This window comes from Gopherus evgoodei, chromosome 1, assembly GCF_007399415.2.
Source record: "Gopherus evgoodei ecotype Sinaloan lineage chromosome 1, rGopEvg1_v1.p, whole genome shotgun sequence".
NCBI classification, from domain to species: domain Eukaryota; kingdom Metazoa; phylum Chordata; order Testudines; family Testudinidae; genus Gopherus; species Gopherus evgoodei.
This window is the reverse complement of record NC_044322.1, coordinates 271,139,945-271,163,536: the sequence shown is the minus strand read 5'-3', so window position 1 is coordinate 271,163,536 and position 23,592 is coordinate 271,139,945. Positions and strand designations below refer to the sequence as shown.

The window sequence follows — 23,592 nt, the reverse complement described above, 5'->3', positions numbered from 1 at the left end:
GCAGGAAGGAGAAGAACGGATATTATGGAGGACAACAAAGGATACTGCCAGAGCTGCCGAGTCTGCCTCACCTCATGCCGGGGGAAGGAGTCACACTCGCAGGTGAGTTCCTTCGCCCACCCCTTCCCAGAGACCCCAGCAGTCAATCCCCTCTCTCAGACTGTGCTGCATTCCTCTCTCTAGGACCCAACAGCCCTGCTCTTACATGCTCCACTGCTTTCCGTCTGTCTGGGCTCCTGGCAGAGCAGTGCCCTCAGACCTAGCGGTGCCCTAGGTGGCAGCCTATTCTGCCTACGGCTAAGGACGGCCCTGCTTCCCATCCCGTATACAACGGAATTCAGAAGATTCTGGGACGTGAACTGGTGCCTAGGTAAGTTGCATAAGGTAAAGAGTTTGGTTTTAAGGAATATTGGCCACCTTGTGTGAGTAGAGGGGGCTGTACAATTTAGATGACCTCAGCTTGAAGAAGGGAAGCCAATCTTCTATGGCACAGATTGGCTTGACTGGTCGGGGGCACTAGCAATGAAAGGGGAGAGCGAAAAGCAGAACAAATGAGCTCTGATTTCCCACAAAATCAAGATGCCAGTAACAAAATAATCCAGCACCGAAGGATGAGAAGAAAAATTTTAATTGCCTAGGCAGCCAGTACCAGGAACCTGGGTAATAAACAAGAGGAACTGGAATTGCTAATTTGTGAGTATATATTTCACCTAGTTAGCATTACTGAAACCTAGTGGAAAGACTTGCACATTTGGAATGTTAAATTCAATGGCTATAAGCTATTTAGGAAGGATTGAGTGGGCAAAGGGAAGTAGGAGTGGCATTCTATGTAAAAAATGGCATTACCTGTTTCCAAGTCACTGACAACTCAGAAGCAAATTATCTTGAATGCTTATGGATCAGTGTTCTAACAGATAAGTCGCAAGACTGCGTACTAGTTTGTGTCTGCTTCAGACCACCAGGTCACACTAGAGAACATGATGATTGGCTCCCTAAGCACCTACCTCTAATGTGTAGGGGGAAAAACTGCATCATCATGAGAGATTTCAGTTTGAGTGACATATGCTGGAGGTCTCATGCTGCCAGTACTAAAACATCTTTGGAATTTCTAAAAATTATAAATGAAAATTTAGTAACTCAGAAAGCATTATATCCACCATGGGGGAATTCTATATCAGATGTCATTTCAACAGATATAGAGGCGTTGTTCACAGAACTAAAAGTCATCTTAGGAGAAAGTGATCATGATTTAATCACACTGCTTATGTGCAAACAGAATGACGTCCAAACCACTAATATGTATACTTGTTGCTTTAAAAGGGCCATTTTCCCAAAGCTTAGAACAATTATGAGCCAAATCATCTGAGAGAAAGAATTTAAAACAGAAAAATTTGAAAGATAGTTGGGAACTGTTTAAGAACATTTTACTAGATGCCCAAAATGCCACAATCTCATAATTGAGAAGAACATCTAGAATCTTGGTTAAAAAAAAAACCTGGCTTAGAAGGGAAATGAAAGCAGCAATAACAAAAACAAAGCAGAAAGCAAAAAATACAAATGCAAAAAAGGGGCAGTTGACAGCAACAAACATAAATAAGAAGCTAGAATATGTAGGAAATTCATTAGGGAAGCAAAAGGACACAAGGAAAACTCTATGGCCAGCAGAGTTAAGACAAGTAGGAGGATTATTTTTTTTTGCATAAACCAAGAACAAAAGGAATCCTAGTAATAGTATTGGTCCATTAATAGAGGGAAGTGGTAGAATTGTGAATAGTAATGCAGAAGAGGAGAAATATTCAATAAATAATTCTGTCCTATATTTGGATAAAATCCAGATGATGTATTTACATAATAAGACGATGGTGAAATACTTTCCATTCCAACAGTAACTAAGAAGCATTTTAAACAGAAGCTACTGACAATAGACATTTTAAAATCCGCAGGTGCAAATAACTTGCATGAAAGAGTTTTGAAAGAGCTGGCTAAGACGCTCTCTGGACTGTTAATACTGATTTTTAATATTTCCTGAAAAGCTGGGAAAGTTCCAGAGGACTCTAAGAAAGCTAACGTTGGGCCACTATTTAAGCAGGGTAAACGAGGTGACCTCAGTAAGTAAAGGCCTATCAGCCTGACATCAATCCTATCATGGACCAAGTTATAGGTGGTCAGTTCTAGTGGTGGTCATGCCTAGTAGTTGGAGCCAGGACCCAGGGATCAGGAACAAGAGACAGAGGGAGGGTCAGGGGTCAGAGCCAGAGCAAAAAGTCAAGTCAAGGGTTGTAGCCAGATGTGGGGCATAGAAGCAGGGATCTGGAGAAAGGCAAGAAGGCTGGAAGAAGGCAGGGTAGCAGTCAGTTAGGAATTCAAGTTGCTCAGACAACTTTCTGTGCCTCCTTCTGGCTTAAATAGTAAGTCTGAGTGAGTCAGAGAGGCCTGACGTCTCCACCATTCAGGAGCTTTGTGGGTGGTGCCTCTGGTGAGCTACAGTCCACTGGTATCAGTGAGCTGCTACAGGAGTCCGAGGACTACTTGGGCACCTGCTGACCTAGGTTTGAGACCCATGATCCCTCATAGATCTCAGGCAAATTAATGGGACAGCTGATATGGGATTCAATTAATAAAGAATTAAGGAGGGTAATATAATTAATTCCAATCAACATGGGCTCATGGAAAATAGATCTTATCAAACTATCTTGATATTATTGCAGGGTTTGTTGATAAAGACTATAATAGTATTGACACAACTAGAAAACCACAAAATCAACATGGCACAGATTAAATGGATTAAAAATTGGCTCACTGACTTGGAAAAAAAATCATTACTGGTAAAATTTGCAAGTGACACAATGGTAGAGGGAGTGGCAAATAATGAAGTCAGGTCACTGATACAGAGCAATCTGGAGCAAACAATATACATTTCAACGCAGTCAAATGTAAGATCAGACATCGAGGAAAAAAGATGAAGGACATACTTACAGGATGAGGGACTCTATTCTAGTAAGCAGTGACTCTGAAAAAAATAGGGGGGTCATGGTGGATAATCCAGCTGAACATAAGTTCCTAGTGTGACCCTGTGCTACTGTGATCCTTGGATGCATTAACAAGAATATTAAATAAAAGTAAAGAGGTTCTCTGACCTCTGCATTAAGCACTGATGCATCTGCTACTGGAATATTGTGTCCAGGTCTGGTGCTCACACTTCAAGAAGAATCTTGTGTGACGCAATATGGAATATGGGAGACACTTTATGATATTGTTGATACCAATATTATAAAATTGCAATGAATCGTGCCAGATTTGCCATGTGAGGTATCTGCAAAAATGTCACAATTTGCCAAGTATGATGATCTTGCTCATATGTTTGTAACACCTTTGTATTATGAGTTGTAGATATGTAGGGTGTATCTGTATTTCCAACCTTGTGCTATGTTTCTGGGTGACCCCTCCCCAGAGATAATAGCACCAGCACTAGGCCTGCCTGATGGCCCATCAAGGGACATCAGCTGTACAATACACCCACTGAAGGGAGCCAAGACTATACCTTACGACTCAGCATGCCTATGGAAAGAACTCAAAGGCCTTTCAATGACATGTACTATGAGTTTGTTGTGTTTGAAACAAAGGAAGTACCAGACACATGGCAAAAAGACTATAAATGGCAGCTGCATCATCTCCATTTTGTCATCAGTCCTGCTTCTTGTCTTCAGTCCTGCTTCTTCCCTCTGGTGTAACTTTTCTGCAAACCGAAGCTCTGAACAAAGGACTGAATGATACATCCAAGCTGTGGATGTGTTCCAGAGGAACTTTCAAGCTGCAAACTCACCAATACTGCTAAGAACCTGATATATGGACTTTGAAGTCTTTGTATGTATGTGATTGCTGTACTATTTAACATCTCTCTTCTTGTTCTTTCATTTTTCTTGATAATAAACCTTTAGTTTTAGACACTAAAGGACTGGCTGGCAGTGTAGTATTTTCGGTAAGATCCAAACCTATACTGACCTGGTAACGGGGCTGACCCTTTGGCGTCAGAAGAACATTTTGTATATGTGAGCAGAGTTTTTTAAATAACTGCTCACTGTATTGGACCTATGTATTGACTGGGAACCAGAGAATTTCAATACAATAAAGGGGGCTGGGTGATTTATTTTTTGCTTCTTGATAACCAGTGTGGGTGATCAGAAGCAGGGCCGGCTCTAGCCATTTCGCCGCCCCAAGCACGGTGGCACGCCGGGGGGGCGCTCTGCCACTCGCCGGCCCCGCGGGACCAGCAGACCCTCCACAGGCACGCCTGCGGGAGGGCCACCGGAGCCGCCTGCCACCCTCCCGGCGACCGGGAGAGCGCCCCCAGCGGCATGCCGCCCCAAGCACGTGCTTGGCGTGCTGGGGCCTGGAGCTGGCCCTGATCAGAAGCACAGTTTGTGACTGGTTGGGGAGTTTAACTTCAGTGTTACCCACCAGTCTTGGGAGTACGTGTTCTCCCTTTTGCAGCCTGCCCTAACCTTGGCATTTCCAGTGAGGGCTGCCCCAGGCACCCTGAGTCCTAAGGCCTTTGTTACACAAGAGGTCAGACTAGATGATTGTCATAAACAGATAGCTAAGGGTTAATGTCTCTTACACCTGGAAAGAAGTACCTGAAACACCTGACCAGAGGACCAATCAGGAAACCAGACTCTTTCCGGTCTGGGTGGAGGGAAGGTTGTGTGTGAGTCCTTTGTTTTTGGGTCTTCTGTCTGTCTCTCTCTCGGCTATGAGAGGATTTCAGTTTCCTGCTTTCTAATCTTCTGTTTCCAAGTTGTAAGTACAAATATAGTAAGGCAGTAAGGTTTCTATTGTTTTCTTTTGTATTTACCTGGGTATAGTTGCTGGAGTGTTTTGAATTGTATTCTTTTTGAATAAGGCTGTTTATTCATATTTCTTTTAAGCAATTGACCCTGTATTTGTCACCTTGATACAGAGAGACCATTTTTATGTATTTTTCTTTCTTTTTACATAAAGCTTTCTTTTTAAGACCAGTTGGAGTTTTTCTTTAGTGGGGAACTCCAGGGAATTGAGTCTGTGCTCACCAGGGAATTGGTGGGAGGAAGAAGTCAGGGGGAAATCTGTGTGTGTTAGATTTACTAGCCTGACTTTGCATTCCCTCTGGGTGAGGGGGGAAGAGAGATTAGCTCTCGGTACTTCTGTTTTCCAAGGCTGGGAACGGGGAGGGTGGAATCCCTCTGTTTAGATTCACAGAGCTTGCTTCTGTGCGTCTCTCCAGGAACACCTGGAGGGGGGAAGGGAAAAGGTTTATTTCCCTTTGTTGTGAGACTCAAGGGATTTGGGTCTTGGGGTCCCCAGGGAAGGTTTTTGGGGGGACCAGAGTGCCCCAAAACACTCAAATTTTTTGGGTAGTGGCAGCTTTACCAGGTCCAAGCTGGTAACTAAGCTTGGAGGTTTTCATGCTAACCCCCATATTTTGGACGCTAAGGTCCAAATCTGGGACTAGGTTTATGATATGAGTGGCAGCGTTTGTGGGAAAGATAGAATCCAGAAGCCAGTAGGAATATTATATTTTTCTTTTCTCTGCTAGGGGCTTTTAAGCAGAGAGGAACGGTTTGGTTTTAAAAGGAACCAGAGAGAATTTTTTTTCTGCTCTCTCTGGCAGTTTTTGGCTTGCATATTAAGCAAGGAACCATTAAGCTGTGACAAACAGGTCTTTTGTCAGACAATAGCACTCCCATTAGGAGGCAAATACAAGCACTATACACATGCAAATAAAGTGGTTTTTCTGGTTTACTTTACATTGAAAAGATTAGCTAGAGGAAGAAAGGGAAAAAGGCACTGTTGCTAGGCAGACCCCAGGAAGCAACAGAGCCTGCAGTTCAGACAATAAACACCGGAGGGCATCCCAACACAAGAAAACAGGAACCATGACTTCTAAGGCAAAAATGGAGGCCAAAGCACAAAGCAAAGAAGCAGAACACAGGCGACAACTGGAAAAAAGAGAAAAAGAGGTGGAGCTGAAAGAAAGAGAAGAACAGATCAAACAGGCAGCCCATAAAAGAGAACAAGACGCCAAAAATGCAGTCCACCACAGAAAACTAAAAGAAGAAGAGGTGGCCTACCGCCGAGACATGGAAAAACAACAAAAAGAGATGGAACTCCAGAGAGAAGCCCACCAACAGGCCATGGAATTAGAAAAGGCTAAGCAACAGGCTCCAGCCAATCCTAACAACCCTTCACCAATTATGGTTCCACATCCCAGGAAATTTCCCACCTACAAGGCAGGTGATGACACCGAGGCCTTCTTGGAAAATTTTGAAAGACCCTGTCTTGGGTACCGCATCTCTGAAGACCAGTACATGGTAGAATTGAGGCCACAGCTCAGTGGACCTTTAGCAGAGGTGGTAGCTGAAATGCCTAAGGAGAACATGAACGACTATAAACTTTTTCAAACCAAGGCCAGATACAGAATGGGGATAACCCCGGAGTAATCTATGAACATCAGCCCTTTTCCCTCAACCTGCACACACACACACATATGCGCATGTAAGGACAGGTCACATGAATATCCCAATCTGGGCTTATAGTAGGCCCCACAAAACAGATCAGAGATAAAGTTAACATCCCCCCAAGGACAGGTAATAATGGCATCTAGGATCAGGACAGGAAGAGTAAACACTCCTCCCTAAATAGGAAGTGATCCCCCCACAGATACAGGAAGGTGGCATGATTATATAAAACCTCAGCTAACTGGCAACCCTCAGAGCAGGACATTCAGAGTGAATTCCTCATCCTGAACAGGCAGTGACCCCCTCCAACCTCAAGCGCTCTCGCGCGCGCACACACACACAAAAATTGATTAGGACAAGGGAAGTAAATACATCACTATTTATAGGCAGTGAGCTGCCAGATCAGGACAGATAGAGTGAATATTCCATCCCCAAAATTGGTGGCCTAGGTCTGGAGACACTGACCTACATTCTCCAGAGTGATTAGTGATTTTGGGTGCCCAAACTTGAGACCCTAAAAGGAGCCTCATTTTCCACGTCCCATTAAGCTGTCTCAAGTTGAGCACGCACAAAATCCAGCACGCAAAATCACTAGACATTTTTTGGAAATGCAGGCCATAAATCACAGGAGATAATATCTAAAGCAAAAGGTGGAGAGGACGGCATCCCACCAGGATAGTTGGTGACAACTGCAACCCACATCAGACATCTGGGTACCTGGAGACTACTGTCATCCAGTGACTAGTTGAAGGCTGGAATATCTACAAGTCAGATTGCAGCCTCATCGCCCATGTGCACACAGGCATATGTGTTCTTTCACCCTGCAACAGCTGTGTCCATTTTGGGAGCTTGCAGATTTCTTAAGAGGAATAATAAAGAAGGAAAATATTGACTTAGTGAGGGCTGGTTTGGGTTTTGTTGTTTTTTTTTTTTTCCTAATCTACTTCAAATATTAGGGAGGGAAGGGGGAGAAAGTTCTGGTGATGTCAGCTTCCATTCCCATGGAAACTGAACATTTTTAGTGACAACGAAGTCTTCTTCCTTGAGCGGCTGGATTGTGTGGGGAGAAAGGGAGAGCAGGGCAGGGGGGCAGACAAGGAAATTCAGCTAACTAAAACTATAAATTCTGGCTTTCTAAAGGTAGTGAAAAGAGAGCGAGAGAAAAAATGACCGAACAAATAAATGACTTGAACTAATGAATAAGTGAACCAAGTTTATGCAACCAAAACACTGTTTGGAGTGATTTATCAGCAAATGACTGTTCTTTTTGTTTTTGCCGCATTTTTCTTTTCTGGATAAAGGATACTATTGTTGCATACAGTCAGAGGGAGGTAATTTAGACCATCCAGGAATACCCCGTAGGATAGTCTCCCCAACTGTCTGTTGTTCCTCTGTTTTTTCTGGCCACAGGGTGATCTTTTAATCCTGGCCTCTCGGTCTGGTGGACTGGGTGGGTGTTTATTTTGGGGCAGGTGAGGTGTTTGCTTTTCCCTTGGCTTGAGGAGAGGAGCCTGATGGTGCCTAGTTCTACTATCTCCCCAATACCACACTTTCCTTCTTTGAGCCAAATCTGAGTCCTATTGAAGTCAATGAGAGTTCTGCCATGGAATTGATTTGGAACAAGACATGGTCTGCAGAACAGGGCAGGGGAGAGGAATGACTTGATTCTGATTTAGGATATAATTAAATGAGATAGGAGACATGAGGACCTAGTGTCAAGGATTTCCATGGGACTTCCAAGTGAACAGAGGTTCCTAACGGAGTCAGTTCTAGTCAGAGATGAGCCAGCAAGGAGAGGTTTGGATTTTGGACAGGTTACGCAAGGAATTGGGTTGGAGGCTGAATCAGAACTGGGGTTCCAGGGTTGAGTTTGAGGCTGAATAAAAGCTTGCATTCAGATTTTGATGGCAAACATTAGTCTGATCACATCCAAATTGCATAAGCAACATTAAGGGATTTCAGATAACAAAACAACAAATAACAACAACTAGTTCTTACACAGCACTAATGTCTCTCTCTCTCTCTCTGACAGATAACATAATATATACATTATAAAATAGCTTAAATCTTAGATCCCTGCACAGATACAAATTTATATCCGTGGATGCAGATGTTTGCAGATATAGAGTGGATATCCGTGGAGCTGCAGGGCTCTGCTAGGAACCACAACGAAGAAAGCAGTAGCATATCAGGCCGTCGCTTGCAGGAGCCAACGCCCAGCCCAGACAGCTCCTCCAGAGTGGCTGTACCACCTCCAGCTCTGCCCACTGCGGCAGCACCAGACTCACCGGCAGCTCTCCCTGCTCACACTACTGTGTGCAAGCAGCTCGCACGCTCCTGGACAAGAGACACACACCCAGCAGTGCTGGAACAATTTGTGTAGTGGGGGTGCTGAGAGCCATTGAACCAAACTGTAAACCCTGGATATAATTGAAACCACTTCAAGCCAGGGAGCGTGGCAGCACCCCAGCACCCCTAGTTCCAGCACCTATGCGCACACTACTGCATAAAAGAGACTCCTGTCCGGGAGCATGCGAGCCACTTGCACACCTTAATGTGACCAGGGAAAGCAGCCAGTGAGCCTGGTGCCACCCCAAGGTTCCTGCCTTAGGAGCAGGGCCATGGTCCAGACACTGGTTGCTCCACCATTTCCAGGGAGCTTCTGGCACTCTTGCTCCCAGAGCACAAAGGAAGTGGGCTAGTGCACTTCCAAAGGAAGGTGACCTGCATCCGGCATTTGCCTCCTGCTTGGCCAGCCTGTTTTATTTTGGGGAGGCTCTTCTACGTGGTGCCCATGCAGAAGGGGTTCAGATTTGAGGTTCCAGTCTAGCATCTCTGGTGCTGGCATTGGACATGGAAAGGTGAATGGCATTTCCTAATGGGATATGCCGCTTAGCATCAGACAGGGACAACCCATCCATTTCCCAGTCTCCTCATTCCAAGTCAAGGAACTGGATTTCTGTGTCCACCTGGAATGGAGTCTTAATCCCAACCTGAATGACAGAGTGGTTCTGAGAGATCTTAACATGATCAGAGAAATACAACCAGCTCCAAGACACTCCATTCAAATGCACTTATTGTCCTCTTGCAATTCAGAAATCTGACCTTTGCTATCCCTCCTTTAACATCACTTCTATGCCACTACACTACCCCCTCCATATGCTCAGCTGTACCTTGTTGTTAAGGAGGCTCAGAACCAGTACGCTGGGATGTGTAATGCAACATGATTCAGTTGTTTTAACTTATTTTCCATCGATTAACTCCTGCTCACCACAATGTGGGGTCAGTTTAATTAAAGACTCTAATGACTGAAACACCAGGCTCAGGAATTGGAAGATGGGAAGGCTCTTCCCATCTCAGCCACATTGTTTTCAGTGTTGAAACACAAGATCTTTCATTTTCCTCCATTCTCTTTTAGGTACAGGCTGATTTCACCGCTGGGCACCTATCTTCATCTCTCAGACAACAAATTAAATGAGTTTGAAGGTCTCAGTTTAGTGCATCAGAAGACAATAGTCCTCACACCCAAAGGGAAACATCTTTCAAGCCTTGTTGCAGACAGGTGTATTAAAAACAAATGTAAAAGATGTTCCTATTATTCACCCTGGGGAACAGTTGTGCGGGGGTAAGCCTGAACAGCTCTGCCAGCTCAACCAGTGATACACTGCATTCTAGATGACGATGAAAGCTGGCTATTCCCTGCAGGGAGGAAAAGGGAGGTGGGGATACCTCTAGAAAGGAGCGATTTGTGATTTGTTTGCTGTAAAAAAAAGGGGAAAAAAACCAAACAGCCATATTTTCTTCTGTAAACAGCAAAATTTCTGCCATGGGGCAATTTGATTAGAAACAAGCTGCACTCCCCAGTGCAAGGAGTGAAATTTCACCACACATTCAAGTGGCAATCCTTACGGGCTTTTGGCTGTGCATGCGCAGAGGCTTGGGAAGTGGAAATCAGAGCTTCACCATAGCAACTTTGTTGTTAAAAATGCTCAAATGTCAACTTGTCCCTAAGGTGCTGTAGGGTGGACTGATGTGATGCACAGGCAGAAACCCCCAGTTTCTAAAAGGATGCTTTTAATCTTAAAGCTGAGCCAGTGGAAGCAGAGCGGTTGCACTGATTTGGACCACGGCCTCATTGGCCCAATTACGTTAAAAAAGGTTGCTGGGTTTCAGAGCCAGAGTTTCAGCTGATGTAAATCAGCTTAGCTCCCCTGCACTGAGAAAGTTACACCAATTCACACGAGTGGAAGGCCTGGCCCTCATTGTCTACTTGTTTCTCCGCAATCCTGCTGAACTGAGCACATGCATGATTCCAGTTTCTCAGGGATGATGCCCACAAAGCAACACAGCCACAAACACTTCAGCTAGTTTTGTTCTCAGTTACAGCAGGGCAAATCAAGAGTAGCAATGTTGACTTCACAGGAATTCTTCTGGCCTTTCACTAAAGTAAATGGGAGCTGAATCTGTTCCTATGTGTAAAAATACCCCAAAAACTTTCTATTCTCTTCCACCACTTGCCACCAGGGCTTTGGAGCTGTGCTCTGGCTCCGCTCCAACTCCAGGCAAAAACCTGCAGTTCCGCTGCGAAGCTGCTCCGCCCTCCAGCTCCAGGCTGCGCTCTAAAGCCCTGCTTGCCACAACTCTGAGATGGGGACCATATCCCAACTGCATGCAGCACTCCAGCACTCCAACACTGTGAAAACACCAAAAACAGTTAACCTACCCAGCCATCACAATGAAGAAATCCAGGCGGTTCCAGGTGTCTCCAAGGTAACACTTCCTGCCAAAGATCCCAAGGGCCACCATCTTCAGCACCATCTCCATTGCAAAGAAGATGAAGATGAAATCATCAAATACCTGAAGGAGCCATAGGGAAAATGAAGGGTAAGTTTAACAAGTGCTTGCTGCCCTTTTGGTCTACAGTTTAGAGTGTATAGATGACTATAAATTTCAGTGTGCACAAAAATGAGTGACTGACAGTGGAGGTGCTGAACAAGTTGCCTCTGAACATGGCTGGATGAATAGGAATACATAGAATATAAGTGAACTATCTATATTCTAGTACCATAGACTACATTCAATCTCTCTCTCTCTGGCAAACTCTTGTGATTTTTTTAAAGCAAGCTAGTATGTTGCTATGGGTATCCTTATTGAGAGAAATTTGAGGCTCTGCTACACCATGTTTGCTGGCGTCCCACCACCTCCCATTTCACTTTATTTAAACAGACTTTAAGACGTTTGGGGGTGGGCCCTGTGCTCAGGGCCCCAGTACAATTGTCCCCAATTTTCTCTCTCCCCCCAATCAGTCCTTGCCACCCTTTTCCAGAAAAAACTAAGTGCAGATGGAAGGGAAACATCAGACATAACAATTAGAACACTGGCCTGAGCCTCAACCAATGGTGCACCTGTCACAGAGTGTGAGGAGTCCGGCCCTGCACCCATCTTCTTGGGACCCACAGTGACTCTTAGCCAGCCAGTAAAACAGAAGGTTTATTGGACAACAGGAACACAGGTTACAGCAGAGCTTGCAGGCACAGTCAGGACCCCTCCATCAAGTCCTTCTGGGCTTTCAGGGTGCTTGGATCCTAGCTAGGATACCCTGAATTCCGCCCACACAGCCCCAAGCCCAAACTCAAAACTGCTTCCCTCCTGCCACTCCCTTCCTTTGTCCCCCTTCCCAGGCAAAGGTGCTGACCTTTCCCCTCCCTTACCTAGCTCAGGTTACAGGCTCCGGTATCGTCCATCCCCTAAAGTCCTAACCTGCTCTCCCATTCCCCACACAGACAGCCCCTACTCCATCACATCTCTCCCCCCTTCGAGACTGAACTAAGCGGGGTCACTCTGCCCAGTGACCTGGGGAAGTTCAGGGCCCCCTCTCCGGGACAACGCGTCCGCTATCAGGTTGGCACTTCCCTTCACGTGGACCACGTCCATTTCATAGTCCTGCAGGAGCAGGCTCCACCTCAGGAGCTTGGCATTGGCTCCTTTCATCTGGTGCAGCCAGGTCAGAGGAGAGTGGTCGGTGTACACGGTGAAGTGTCGCCCAAAGAGATATGGCTCTAGCTTCTTAAGGGCCCACAGCATGGCCAGGCATTCCTTCTCGATGGCCGCGTAGTTTTGCTCCCAGGGTAGCAGCTTCTTACTCAGGTACACGATGGGGTGTGTCTCCCCCTTTTTATCCTCCTGCATTAACACTGCCCCCAGTCCCGTGTCTGAGGCGTCGGTGAACACCATAAAGGGTTTGTCAAAATCTGGGTTTGCCAGAACTGGGCCACTAACCAGAGCCTCCTTCAGTGCCCGGAAAGCCTCTTGGCACTGCTCAGTCCAGATCACCTGGTCTGGCTTCCCCTTTTTGCACAGTTCAGTGATGGGGCCGGCTATGGCACTAAAGTTGGGCACGAACCTTCGATAGTACCCCGCCATCCCAATAAAGGCCTGGACTTGCTTTTTGGTTTGGGGAGCAGGCCAGTCTCTGATCACCTCCACCTTGGCTGGTTCTGGCTTCAGGCAGCCGCTCCCCATCCGATGGCCCAGGTAAGATACTTCAGCCATCCCCACCTTGCACTTCTCAGCCTTTACTGTTAACCCAGCCTTTTGGAGTCGGTCCAGGACTTGTTTAACCTGGGACATGTGGTCCTCCCAGGTCTGGCTGAAGACGCAGATGTCATCAATATACGCCACGGCAAAATTCTCCATCCCCCTCAGTAGCTTATCCACCAGGCGCTGGAAGGTGGCAGGCGCTCCCTTGAGGCCGAAGGGCAGGGTCAGAAACTCATAGAGCCGGAGAGGGGTGATAAAGGCCAATTTCAGCCTGGCATCTTCGTCCAGCGGCACTTGCCAGTAGCCCTTTGTAAGATCCATAGCGGTGAGGTACCGAGCACCTCCCAGCTTGTCTAGGAGCTCGTCAGGCCTGGGCATGGGGTAGGCATCAGATACGGTGATGGCATTGAGCTTTCGATAGTCCACACAGAACTGGAATGACCCATCCTTCTTGGGGACCAGCACCACTGGCGAGGCCCAAGGGCTGGAAGACGGCTGGATCACCCCCAAAGCCAGCATGTCCCTGACCTCTCTTTCAAGATCCTGGGCAGTTTTACCAGTGACCCGAAAAGGGGAGCATCTTATAGGGGGATGTGACCCAGTCTCCACCCGGTGGACAGTCAAATTAGTGCATCCAGGCTGGTTGGAAAACAGCTGTTGGTATAGATGCAGCACCCCCCTGATCTTAGCGTGCTGGCCCGTGGTCAGCTGATCAGAGAGGGGAATCGCCTCCAGGGGGGAACCAGCTTTTGTCCCCAGGAATAGATCCACTAAGGGGTCATCTCCCTGCCCCTCCCAATGTCCACACACGGCCAACACCACATTCCCCCTGTCATAGTATGGTTTCATCATGTTCACATGGTACACCCAACGGTGATGTGCCCGGTTTGACAGCTCCACCACATAGTTTACCTCATTCAGTTGCTTGATAACCTTGAAGGGCCCTTCCTAGGCAGCCTGGAGTTTGTTTCTTCTCACGGGGATGAGAACCATCACCTGATCCCCGGTGGCGAAGGCACGGGCCCGTGCCGTGCGGTCATACCAGACCTTCTGCCTCCTCTGGGCTTGGGCCAGATTCTCCCTGGCCAGGCCCATGAGCTTGGCCAGTCTTTCCCGGAAGGTCAGGACATACTCCATCACTGACTCTCCCTCGGGAGCGGCCTTCCCCTCCCATTCGTCTCTCATCAGGTCTAGGGGCCCCCTTACCCGCCTTCCATACAACAGTTGGAAAGGTGAAAACCCGGTAGATTCCTGGGGTACCTACCTCCCTGTACGCGAACAGCAAGTGAGGTAAGTACTTGTCCCAATTCTGCGGGTGCTGATTCATAAATGTTTTTAGCATCATCTTCAGCATCCCGTTGAATCTTTCCACCAGCCCGTTGGACTGGGGTTGACACGCTGAGGCCCAGTTGTGCTGGACCCCACATTTCTGCCATAAGGACCAGAGCAAGGCCGACATGAAGTTGGACCCCTGATCCGTTAAGACCTCCTTGGGGAACCCCACCCGGCTGAAAATTGTCAGCAGCGCATCTGCCACTGTGTCTGCTTCGATAGAGAACAAGGCCACCGCCTCAGGGTAGCGAGTGGCAAAATCCACCACCACCAGGATGTATTTCTTCCTTGACCGGGTCGTCTTGCTGAGGGGTCCCACTATGTCCATGGCCACCTTCTGGAAAGGTTCTTCTATGATGAGTAAAGGCCTCAAAGACGCTTTCCCCTTGTCCCGGGCCTTCCCCACCCTCTGGCAGGGGTCACAGGATTGGCAGTACTGTCGGACCTGGGTAAAGACCCCTGGCCAGTAAAAGTTCTGTAGCAGCCTCTGCCTGGTGCGCCGGATTCCCTGGTGTCCTGCGAGAGGAATGTCATGGGCCAGGTACAGCGGCTTGTGGCGAAACTTCTGGGGGACCACCAGCTGCCTCCTGATCCCCCATGACTCTACTTCCCCTGGGGGAGCCCATTCTCGGTACAGGAACCCCTTGCAACCTCTCCTCATGGTCTGTACCACACTAAGGTCAGCCCGGTCCCTGGGCTTCCGCAAGGAGGGATCTTTCTGCAACTCGTCCTGGAACTCAGCAGCTGGGACAGGGATGGGGACTGGCTCTCTCTTGCTGGCTGGGTCTGAGGCCGCAGTCTCTCTGAACCGTGCCCCTGGGCGTTCCCCGCCCCCTGGGTTAGGGTCCTGCACCTCGGGTCGAGTATCTTCCCCGTTGTCGGGGTGCAGTGCCCTTTGCCGACTCTGACTACGAGTCACGACTAGGGCACTTTGGGTGTTACTAGGCCAGTCCTCGAGGTCCCCTCCCATTAACACGTCCGTGGGCAAATATGGGTGTACCCCCACATCCTTGGGGCCCTCCTTGGCCCCCCACTTCAGGTGTACCCTCGCCACGGGCACCTTGAATGGGGTCCCGCCCATGCCCATCAGGGTCAGGTAGGTGTCGGGCACCATCCGATCTGAGGCCACCACCTCGGGCTGGGCCAGCGTCACCTCTGCGCCCGTGTCGCAGTACCCAGTGACCTCCCTCCCATCTACCTCCAAGGAAACAATGCACTCTTTCCGGAGGGGCAGCCCCACGCCCACTCGGTAAACCAAAAACCCGGAGTCTGGAGCATCCAGCCCCCCAGAGGAGCTGACCTAGGGACCTCCTCCCTCCTTCATAGGTGGTATGTTGCCAGCCCCCCTTTCCTGGGAATGTAGTCCCTCCTCCGATTGGGTTTTTACCCAGTCCACCCTCTGCGGGTTGGGTCTGCTTGGTCCGTCCCTGAGCTTGGGGGCCTCGTTGGCAACAGCGATAGCAGCCCACATCTCGTGGGTCCCCTTGAGTGGGTCGGAGGGACCTGATGCTGGATGTTCCCCTTTTGGGGGGGTTCTCCATAGGCCCCTTTTGGGAGGTCCCATGATGACTCTCTCTCTGCGTTGAGGCAGGCCTGCTCTTTTGAGACTCCTCCCTGCCATCCCCTTCCCGACTGTCCACAAAATGGTTGGCTAGCTGGCCTGCGTGCTGTGGGTTCTCCGGCTTCTGGTCCATCAACCACAGCCTCAAGTCAGACGGGCACTGCTCGTACAGGTGCTCCAGTATGAATAGGTCAAGCAGGTCCTCTTTAGTTTGGGCCCCAGCTGTCCACTTGTGGGCATACCCCTGCACCCGGTTGACCAGTTGTAGGTATGTGACCTTACAGGTTTTACGCTGACTCCGGAACTTTTTCTGGTACATCTCAGGAGTCAGCCCAAACTCGCGGAGCAGGGCCTGTTTGAACAGTTCGTAGTCCCCTGCCTCCGCCCCTTTCAGTCGGCTGTACACCTCCACGGCTGTGGAGTCCAGTAAGGGGGTGAGAACTGCGATCCTGTCTGTATGGTCAACCCTGTGCAGCTCGCAGGCATTCTCAAAGGCCATCAGGAAGGTATCTATGTCCTCCCCCTCCTTACGCCGGGGCAGCAAGTGCTTATCAAAGCTCTTTGTAGGCTTGGGTCCCCCCTCACTCACCGCAGCCGGGGCCTCACTGCTCCTCAGCTGGGCCAGGTCCAGCTCATGTTTACGCTGGTTCTCCTTCTCCTCCCGTTCATGTTTACGCTGGTTCTCCTCATGTTTACGCTGGTTCTCCTCATGTTTACGCTGTTTCACCTTCTCCTCCAGCTCTTGCCTCTTTAACCTGAGCTCCTCCCATTTCAGCTCCCTTTCATATTCCAGCCGCATCCGCTCCACGGATGCTGAGCGTCGCCGGGAGGATCCCCTGCTCGGGGGTGAGCTTCGCCGGGAGGGTCCCCTGCTGGCCGGGGGGGTCATGGTGCCCTCGGTATTCACTGGGCTCCTCCTCGCCCTTCCTCTAGGCCTAGGAAGGGGGGGGTCTCGGGAAGCCCTCGTCCAAAGGCTGACCACTCCCAGCGGGGACAGACATTGGTGCCTGCGCTGCATCTGCCCGGCTACTTCCCTCAGAGACAGGGCTCCGTTCATTCATGCGGTCTCCCTGCTCCAGCTGGGCAATCAGCTGGTCCTTGGTGCGCCTCCCTGGGCACAGCCCCCTCTGCTTGCACAGCTTCAGCAGGTCACACTTGTGCCACTTGGCATACATCTTCCTGCTGGCCACTCACAGGCCTGGGTGCTCGCCGCTCCCCACGTTACAGGCTCCGGTATCGTCCATCCCCTAAAGTCCTCCCCTGCTCTCCCATTCCCCACACAGACAGCCCCTACTCCATCACAGCACCTTCTCCCATTAAGGGGCAGGAGACTGCTTACCTGCAAGATCTTGCACCGGTCATTGAGGCAGTCCATATCATCACAAGGCTGGTACATCCCCAGGGTAACACAGTTCAGTAGAATCACCATCATGCTGACACACTCGAACCAAGTGCAAGGGAGAATAAAGAGTCAAGGAAAACTCAGCTAGGGTAAACAGAACCTAAAACTCAGGATGACAAAATAGACACCTTTAAAGAAAACAAAATTCCAGGTGATAGAATAGCCAAGTCATCAATCCCTATATTTTCTGTCTCCCTCCTTTACCCTCCTCCTCCCATTCCATTCCAGGAATAAAAACAAGTTGAAACTCATTTTAGGGACAGATTCAAGTAACTCAAAGCATTGTAGGCTATTTATGCAAATTAACATCCATTGTTAAACAAAGACACACACCAACTTCCTGTTTCAGTGGTTTGCTGAATTGTTACAACTTAAGTGTAAAAGAAACAGATTTCCTATCATGCCTTCCACTCAAAAACTGCAAAGGTCTTCAGCATATGAGGACAGGGTTCATCCAACACAATGGAGTAGAACCTAGAAGTAAGAGTCTCTCCTGGAGAGATTACAGCTTAAGGTTTCAAAGCCTAGAAATCATTTTCTCTCCTTGATAAGAACTTAGAAACATGGAACTGCCATAATGGAACAGATCAATTGTCTATCTAAACTGTTATTCTGCCTCCAACAGTGATCAATGTTGAATAAAACTTCCATGATGTGCCTAATTGTGCTATACTATCACCACAGGGGAAAATTGTATTCCTGACCCCAGCTGGTGATCAGTTTATGCCCAGAAGCATGAGGATTGATAGTCCTTGTAATTGTTTTCTTAGCTACATTGGTGTCCCTGCAGATGCTACACTTATTCACAAAAAATGTTGAATCCTTTGTTTAAACTAAGATATCTGCTTCAATAATAGCCAGCAGCAGTGAGTTACGCTGGCTAATTATATTTTACATTAAAAAGTGTTTCCTTCTATTTGTTTTTAACGAATTGTCTTTTAATTTCATCAAGTACTGCTCCATTTCTACATTAGGGGGCAGTGTAAACAGGAGTGCTTGAATGACCTTCTCTATACCCTTCAGAACTATATACCGCTCTTCTCTTATTCTTCTCCTTTCCCAACTAAACAGACTGAGGGCCTGGATTTCACTTATACTAACCCCCCTTTACAGTAGGTGTCAATCCTTTACGGGGATGTCTACACAACAAGAAAATCCCACAGCTGGCCTGTGCCAGCAGATGTGGGCTTAAGCTGCAAGGCTGTTTCATCACTATGTAGACTTATGGGCTCAGGCTGGAATCTGTGCTCTGGGACCTTCCCACCTCACAGAGTCCTAGAGCCTGGGGAATCCAAGGGAATCAGGGCCTTACTTATAGATTATTAGGGTTGGAAGGGACCTCAGGAGATCATCTAGTCCAACCCCCTGCTCAAAGCAGGACCAATCCCCAACTGGCCCCCTCAAGGATTGAACTCACAACCCTGGGTTTAGCAGGCCAATGCTCAAACCACTGAGCTATCCCTCCCCCTGATAGTGGTTCTCTGGAGTCCATCTGGGAGTAACTGCTTAATGGACAATTAGCAGTAGAGCAACTGCTCCCTATAAGGCTCCTGACAGGAAGAAGAAAGTGCCACTAGAGAGGAGAAACTTGGCTTGTAACTAAAAGGCAACTGTGAGAGAGGGTGTTCCCAGGGAGGGAACAGATGCCTGAAAGGCAACCTGAAGGAGTGACTGTTCTCCAGGCTGGAAGGGAGAAGAACAGATGTACTCGGAAGACAAGGGCTTGAGATAGTTTCCAAAAGAGGAGTGCCTAAAGAAGAAACCAGAGTGTGATCCCACGTGGAGGGGGCAACAGTGCAGAAGGAACTAGAGACTGTTTCTAAGAGTCAGGTTTACTTATGTCATTTTCTGTTATCAATAAATGAGGCTCTGAGGCACTCCTTAAAGGACAGATGTGTTTTGTATTGGTTTGTACCTGAGAGATGGGAAACTGAGCCAGGATGCGCCAGTGACACCTTGCTCAGACACCAAGGGGTGCAAGGACATGAGGCTAGAGTGTCAACAGGACCAAATCTTTTTCTTTTAACTACCAGACCTGAAAAGTCCATTATTAAAGAGCAATCTCATGTGATGGTGTTTCTCAGTCCTTACATAAGTGAATGCAAAATGGTGGCCTAGACTTCTGTCATGTCTCAAAAAGATTCCAAACCCTGTAGTTTGTTCTGTGGGGCTCTTCCTTGAGTGACATGTGATTAGGGTGATCTGATGTCCTGATATTATAGGGACAGTCCTGATTTTGGGGTCTTTTTCTTATATAGGCTCCTATTACCCCCCACCTCCGTCCCAGTTTTTCACACTTGCTGTCTGGTCACCCTTCATGTGATAGTGAAGCACATCAAACCTGCACGCTTTGTGATGGGACTATGAATTCCCCTCCACTGCCCTCACCAAAGAACAGGTGCAGCAGTCAGCTTCCTTTTGTCATAACATCAGACAAATGCTCAGCAAAGGCACTGGCTAAGCTGTATGTCAATCATGCTCAAAGGCAGTTCAAAGAACACATTGCTCCTATGCTCCCTTGGGAGGCCAACACCAGGTTTAGTAGAAGGTAATGCACACAGGGCCCTATTTAGCTCCCTCCCTTAGCATCCTGTGGTCCCTTCCCCAGTTTTGCCCCCCACCACTCACTGGCTCCTGCCTGCCCACTCCTCACAGCCACATCAGGAAGGTCCTTTCTGCTTACTATTATATGAACAGATTCTTTTAGCACCAAGTTTTAAAACAAACTGCCTGCCTGCCTGGAAAATGTTATGAAGTATGAGAGGGATGAGGAAGAATAGGTAACCTCTTTTATCAGACCAGCTGCTGTTGGTGGAAGGTATGAGCTCTGTGGAGCTCAAAAGCTTATCCCTTCCATCAACAGTAGCTGGTCCAAAAAAATAAACTACCTATCCTACCTTGTCTCTTATATCCTGGAACCAACACTGCAAACATAAAGCATATGGACATGAATCAAATACATTCATCTTGTTAACTCTGAGTGTGTGTGTCTTTTATTCTCCCTATCACTCCTTTAAGGACCCGATAGAAAGGAATGGAAGGATTCCCATCGATTCCAATGGGGTTTGCACCAGCCCTACTCTCCCATTTTTCTTTTTCTTCTTGTTGTGACAAAGTTCCTCCTCTACCTTGGTGGGTCCTGCGCTTATTTGGCAGATTTGCTCACCTCAGTGATCTTCCCCACACTCTGGGTCAACTTCTCCTGTGTCTGATCAGAAGCTGGGAGGTTTGGGGGAAACCTGGGCCCGCCCGCTACTCTGGGTTCCAGCCCAGGGCCCTGTGGATTGCAACTGTCTATAGTGCCTCCTGTAACAGCTGCATGACAGCTACAACTCCCTGGGCTACTTTCCTATGGTCTCCTCCCAGCACCTTCTTTATCCTCACCACAGGACCTTCCTCCTGGTGTCTGATAATGCTTGTATTCCTTAGTCCTCCAGCAGCGCAGCGCAGCGCAGCGCACGCTCTCCCTCTCCCTCTCCCTCTCCCTCTCAGCTCCTTGTACCTCTTGCTCCCACCTCCTCTCACACACTTCCTCTCCTCTGGCTCCCCCCCTCCACCGACTGGAGTGAGCTCCTTTTTAAACCCAGGTGCCCTGATTAGCCTGCCTTGATTGGCCAGAGGTGTTCTAATCAATCTGTCTGCCTTAATTGGTTCTAGCAGGTTCCTGATTACTCTAGTGCAGCCCCTGCTCTGGTCACTCAGGGAACAGAAAACTACTCATGCAGTGACCAGTATATTTGCCCTCTACCAGACTCCTGTACCCCACTGGCCTGGGTCTGTCACATTGTACATCATCTTCCTACTCTCTTGACCCTCCTTTGCTTTGAAAAGCTCCCCTTTTCCTAACTGCACAACATCTCCTTTCTTTGCCCCTCTCCTATACCTGATTCCTCCATCCCTGTTCTCTGTTCCACCAATCCTCTCTTCCTATACTGGCATCTGTCCATTTCCTGGGTTTGTTCTCTCTCTCCCTCCCCTTGTTTCTAGGATAGTCTCCACTTCTCTTCCTACTCACCAGTTTGGTGCATGGGCTATGCCTATCTTCACCCCCTGTGGAGGTGCTAAACTGGATCTAAGCCAGAGATGCCTTGTCCTGCATTTTGCCCCCAGCCTGCCCTTGCTGCAGACAGAAAAGAGTTTTTTATTGCTTTGTACTTTGTTGGAAGGTGGCGGTGAGGGTTGAAAGGGTTGTTTGTCATTCAGCTGCATCTCTGCAGTTTGCTGGTTCTCCCTCCACTTTCATAGCCCCGAAGACAACATACTCCTGCATACACAAGGAAATGAGGACTTCTTTCTCATTTCTCATCTGCTAAACTGTTCTCCACCAGGTACCCATTATGACATGTGTCTGTGTCAAACTGTAAGCTCCATTTTGTTTCAGGGCTGTACTTTGTATTGTGACCTTCATGTTGTATTGCAACCCCCTTTGTGGATTAGAGGAGCCATTTTGTAAGAGGGGCTTAACATCTAGTGGAATGTCTTTTTGTCTGAGAAGCTATGACAGAGCCATCAATGTTGAATGACTCTCCCCTATGGGAACAATGGGTTTTCTATGGGTAGGGCCATTAACTTTGAATGTCTCTCTATACAGAAGACAGAGAGAAGAAAGCTGGAGTTCAGAACTCTGCTGCCTGGAGCACATGCATAAAAGGGGGATAGAAACTGTTTTAAAAGAGAGGTTCCTTTCTAAGCACAAGGCCAGACACTGGTGACATGAAAGAAGACCAAGACCAGGCCAAAATGTCTACCAAACCCAGAGCTCAAAGGATGGATGAAATCAGACATGGGGGGTTGCATTCGGGAGTTTGTTTTGAATAGATCTGTAACTTTCTAGTGTGCTTTGTTTGCATGACTATGCTTAAGAAATGCTTTTGTTGAGTTTGTATTCCTTGCTTCCTGCCACATTGTCCCTGAAGGATTTGACTAGAAACCAGAGCACCCACAACCAGGTGGACTCTGGGGTAAACATGTCTAAACAACAGAGGGATGCAACACCAGTTCTGGGGTGTAGGTCACTGGACTGCAGGGTCCCACTGCCCAAGAAGTGTGGCGGACATGGGGCCTGCACCTGGGCATGTGCTTGAGAGAGATAGAGCTAGGAACTGTAATCAGTCACTACCCAGACCCAGGGCAGCTCAGAGGCACACAGGCCCAGGAGTTGGGTCCATTTACAACAGACTGGTTCCCATCCAGAAGACAGGACAGGAAGGAGTCATGACATCTATCTCTGACCAGCTGATCTTGGGTGGTTCATGGGGGCATTTTGGAAGCAAGGGACATTATTTAACTGCATATATAGCATGAGTTTACAGCTGATCTGTCCCCTGCTCTCTACCTGCTAAGAGATGGAGTGTTCTCTCTGGCATGGGCATCTCTCTGGCTAACATTGTCTGAAAGGTAGATGACTACAGCACTAAAGGCTGGAACTGGGTGCTCTTGTTGTGGGGGTGTCAGCAGTAGCTTCACTAAAGAAATCAAAGGGAAGCCCCCTTTTGCCCCCACCATTTTGGCCAAGCTATTAGGAGCCACAAGCTTTGCTTTCAGCCAAGTCATTCTAAGGAGAGGGCCCCTATATCGTTTTGACACCCGGTAAATGTTTGCTTGTACTTTCAAACAGAAGAATAGTGCCCTCCATTGCCAAGATGGGTCCCACAACTGGACAGTTACATCTCTATAATGGTGTAAGAAGGCTGGTCCAGTGGTTAGGGTGCTAGCCTGATTCTGGGCGGACTTAGGTTGATTTCCCTGCTCTACCCCAGGCTTCCTCCTCTGACCTTGGGCAAATCATTTAGTTTCCCTGTGCCTCAGTTCCCCAGCTGTGAAGGGATAATAGCACAGCCTTGCCTCACGGGGGTGTTGTGGGGATAAACACAGAACAGATTATGAGACGCTCAAATACTATATTGATGGGGCCATTTAAGAACCAAAGAACGATAGATTCCCCAGTTTTGCCAACTATCGTGATTTTACTGTGATCTCACAATATTTGGTGCTTTTCTTAAAGCCCTAGCTCCTGAAGCCATGGATTACATGAGAATCTTAATTTTCATAAATAATAAAAATTGTCTAACTCTCATGGTTGCAGAGAAAAGCTTAAAAATATGAACCCTAAAGACCCAAACACCAGAAGGCAAATAGAAATACCCACAGGTGCCAACTTTGTCCTTTCCTGGGGGGTGCTCGAGCCCCACTCTGCCCCAGGCCCCACCATAACTCCACCCCTTCCCCCAAGCTCCAACCCCTGCTCCTCCTCTTCCTGCTCC

The 23,592-nt window shown here is 48.1% G+C and overlaps 1 protein-coding gene across 1 annotated transcript in view; it reads right to left on the bottom strand.

The window, feature by feature from the left end:
* The window catches only part of CACNA1I (calcium voltage-gated channel subunit alpha1 I), a 141,517-nt gene extending 124,134 nt beyond the window's left edge, over nt 1-17,383 (bottom strand). Inside the window, 2 exon segments of the mRNA XM_030546703.1 lie at nt 11,218-11,351; nt 17,267-17,383. Coding sequence (XP_030402563.1) covers nt 11,218-11,351; nt 17,267-17,359 — 227 coding nt within the window. The 5' untranslated portion in view covers nt 17,360-17,383.
* Nucleotides 17,384-23,592: the final 6,209 nt, after the last annotated feature.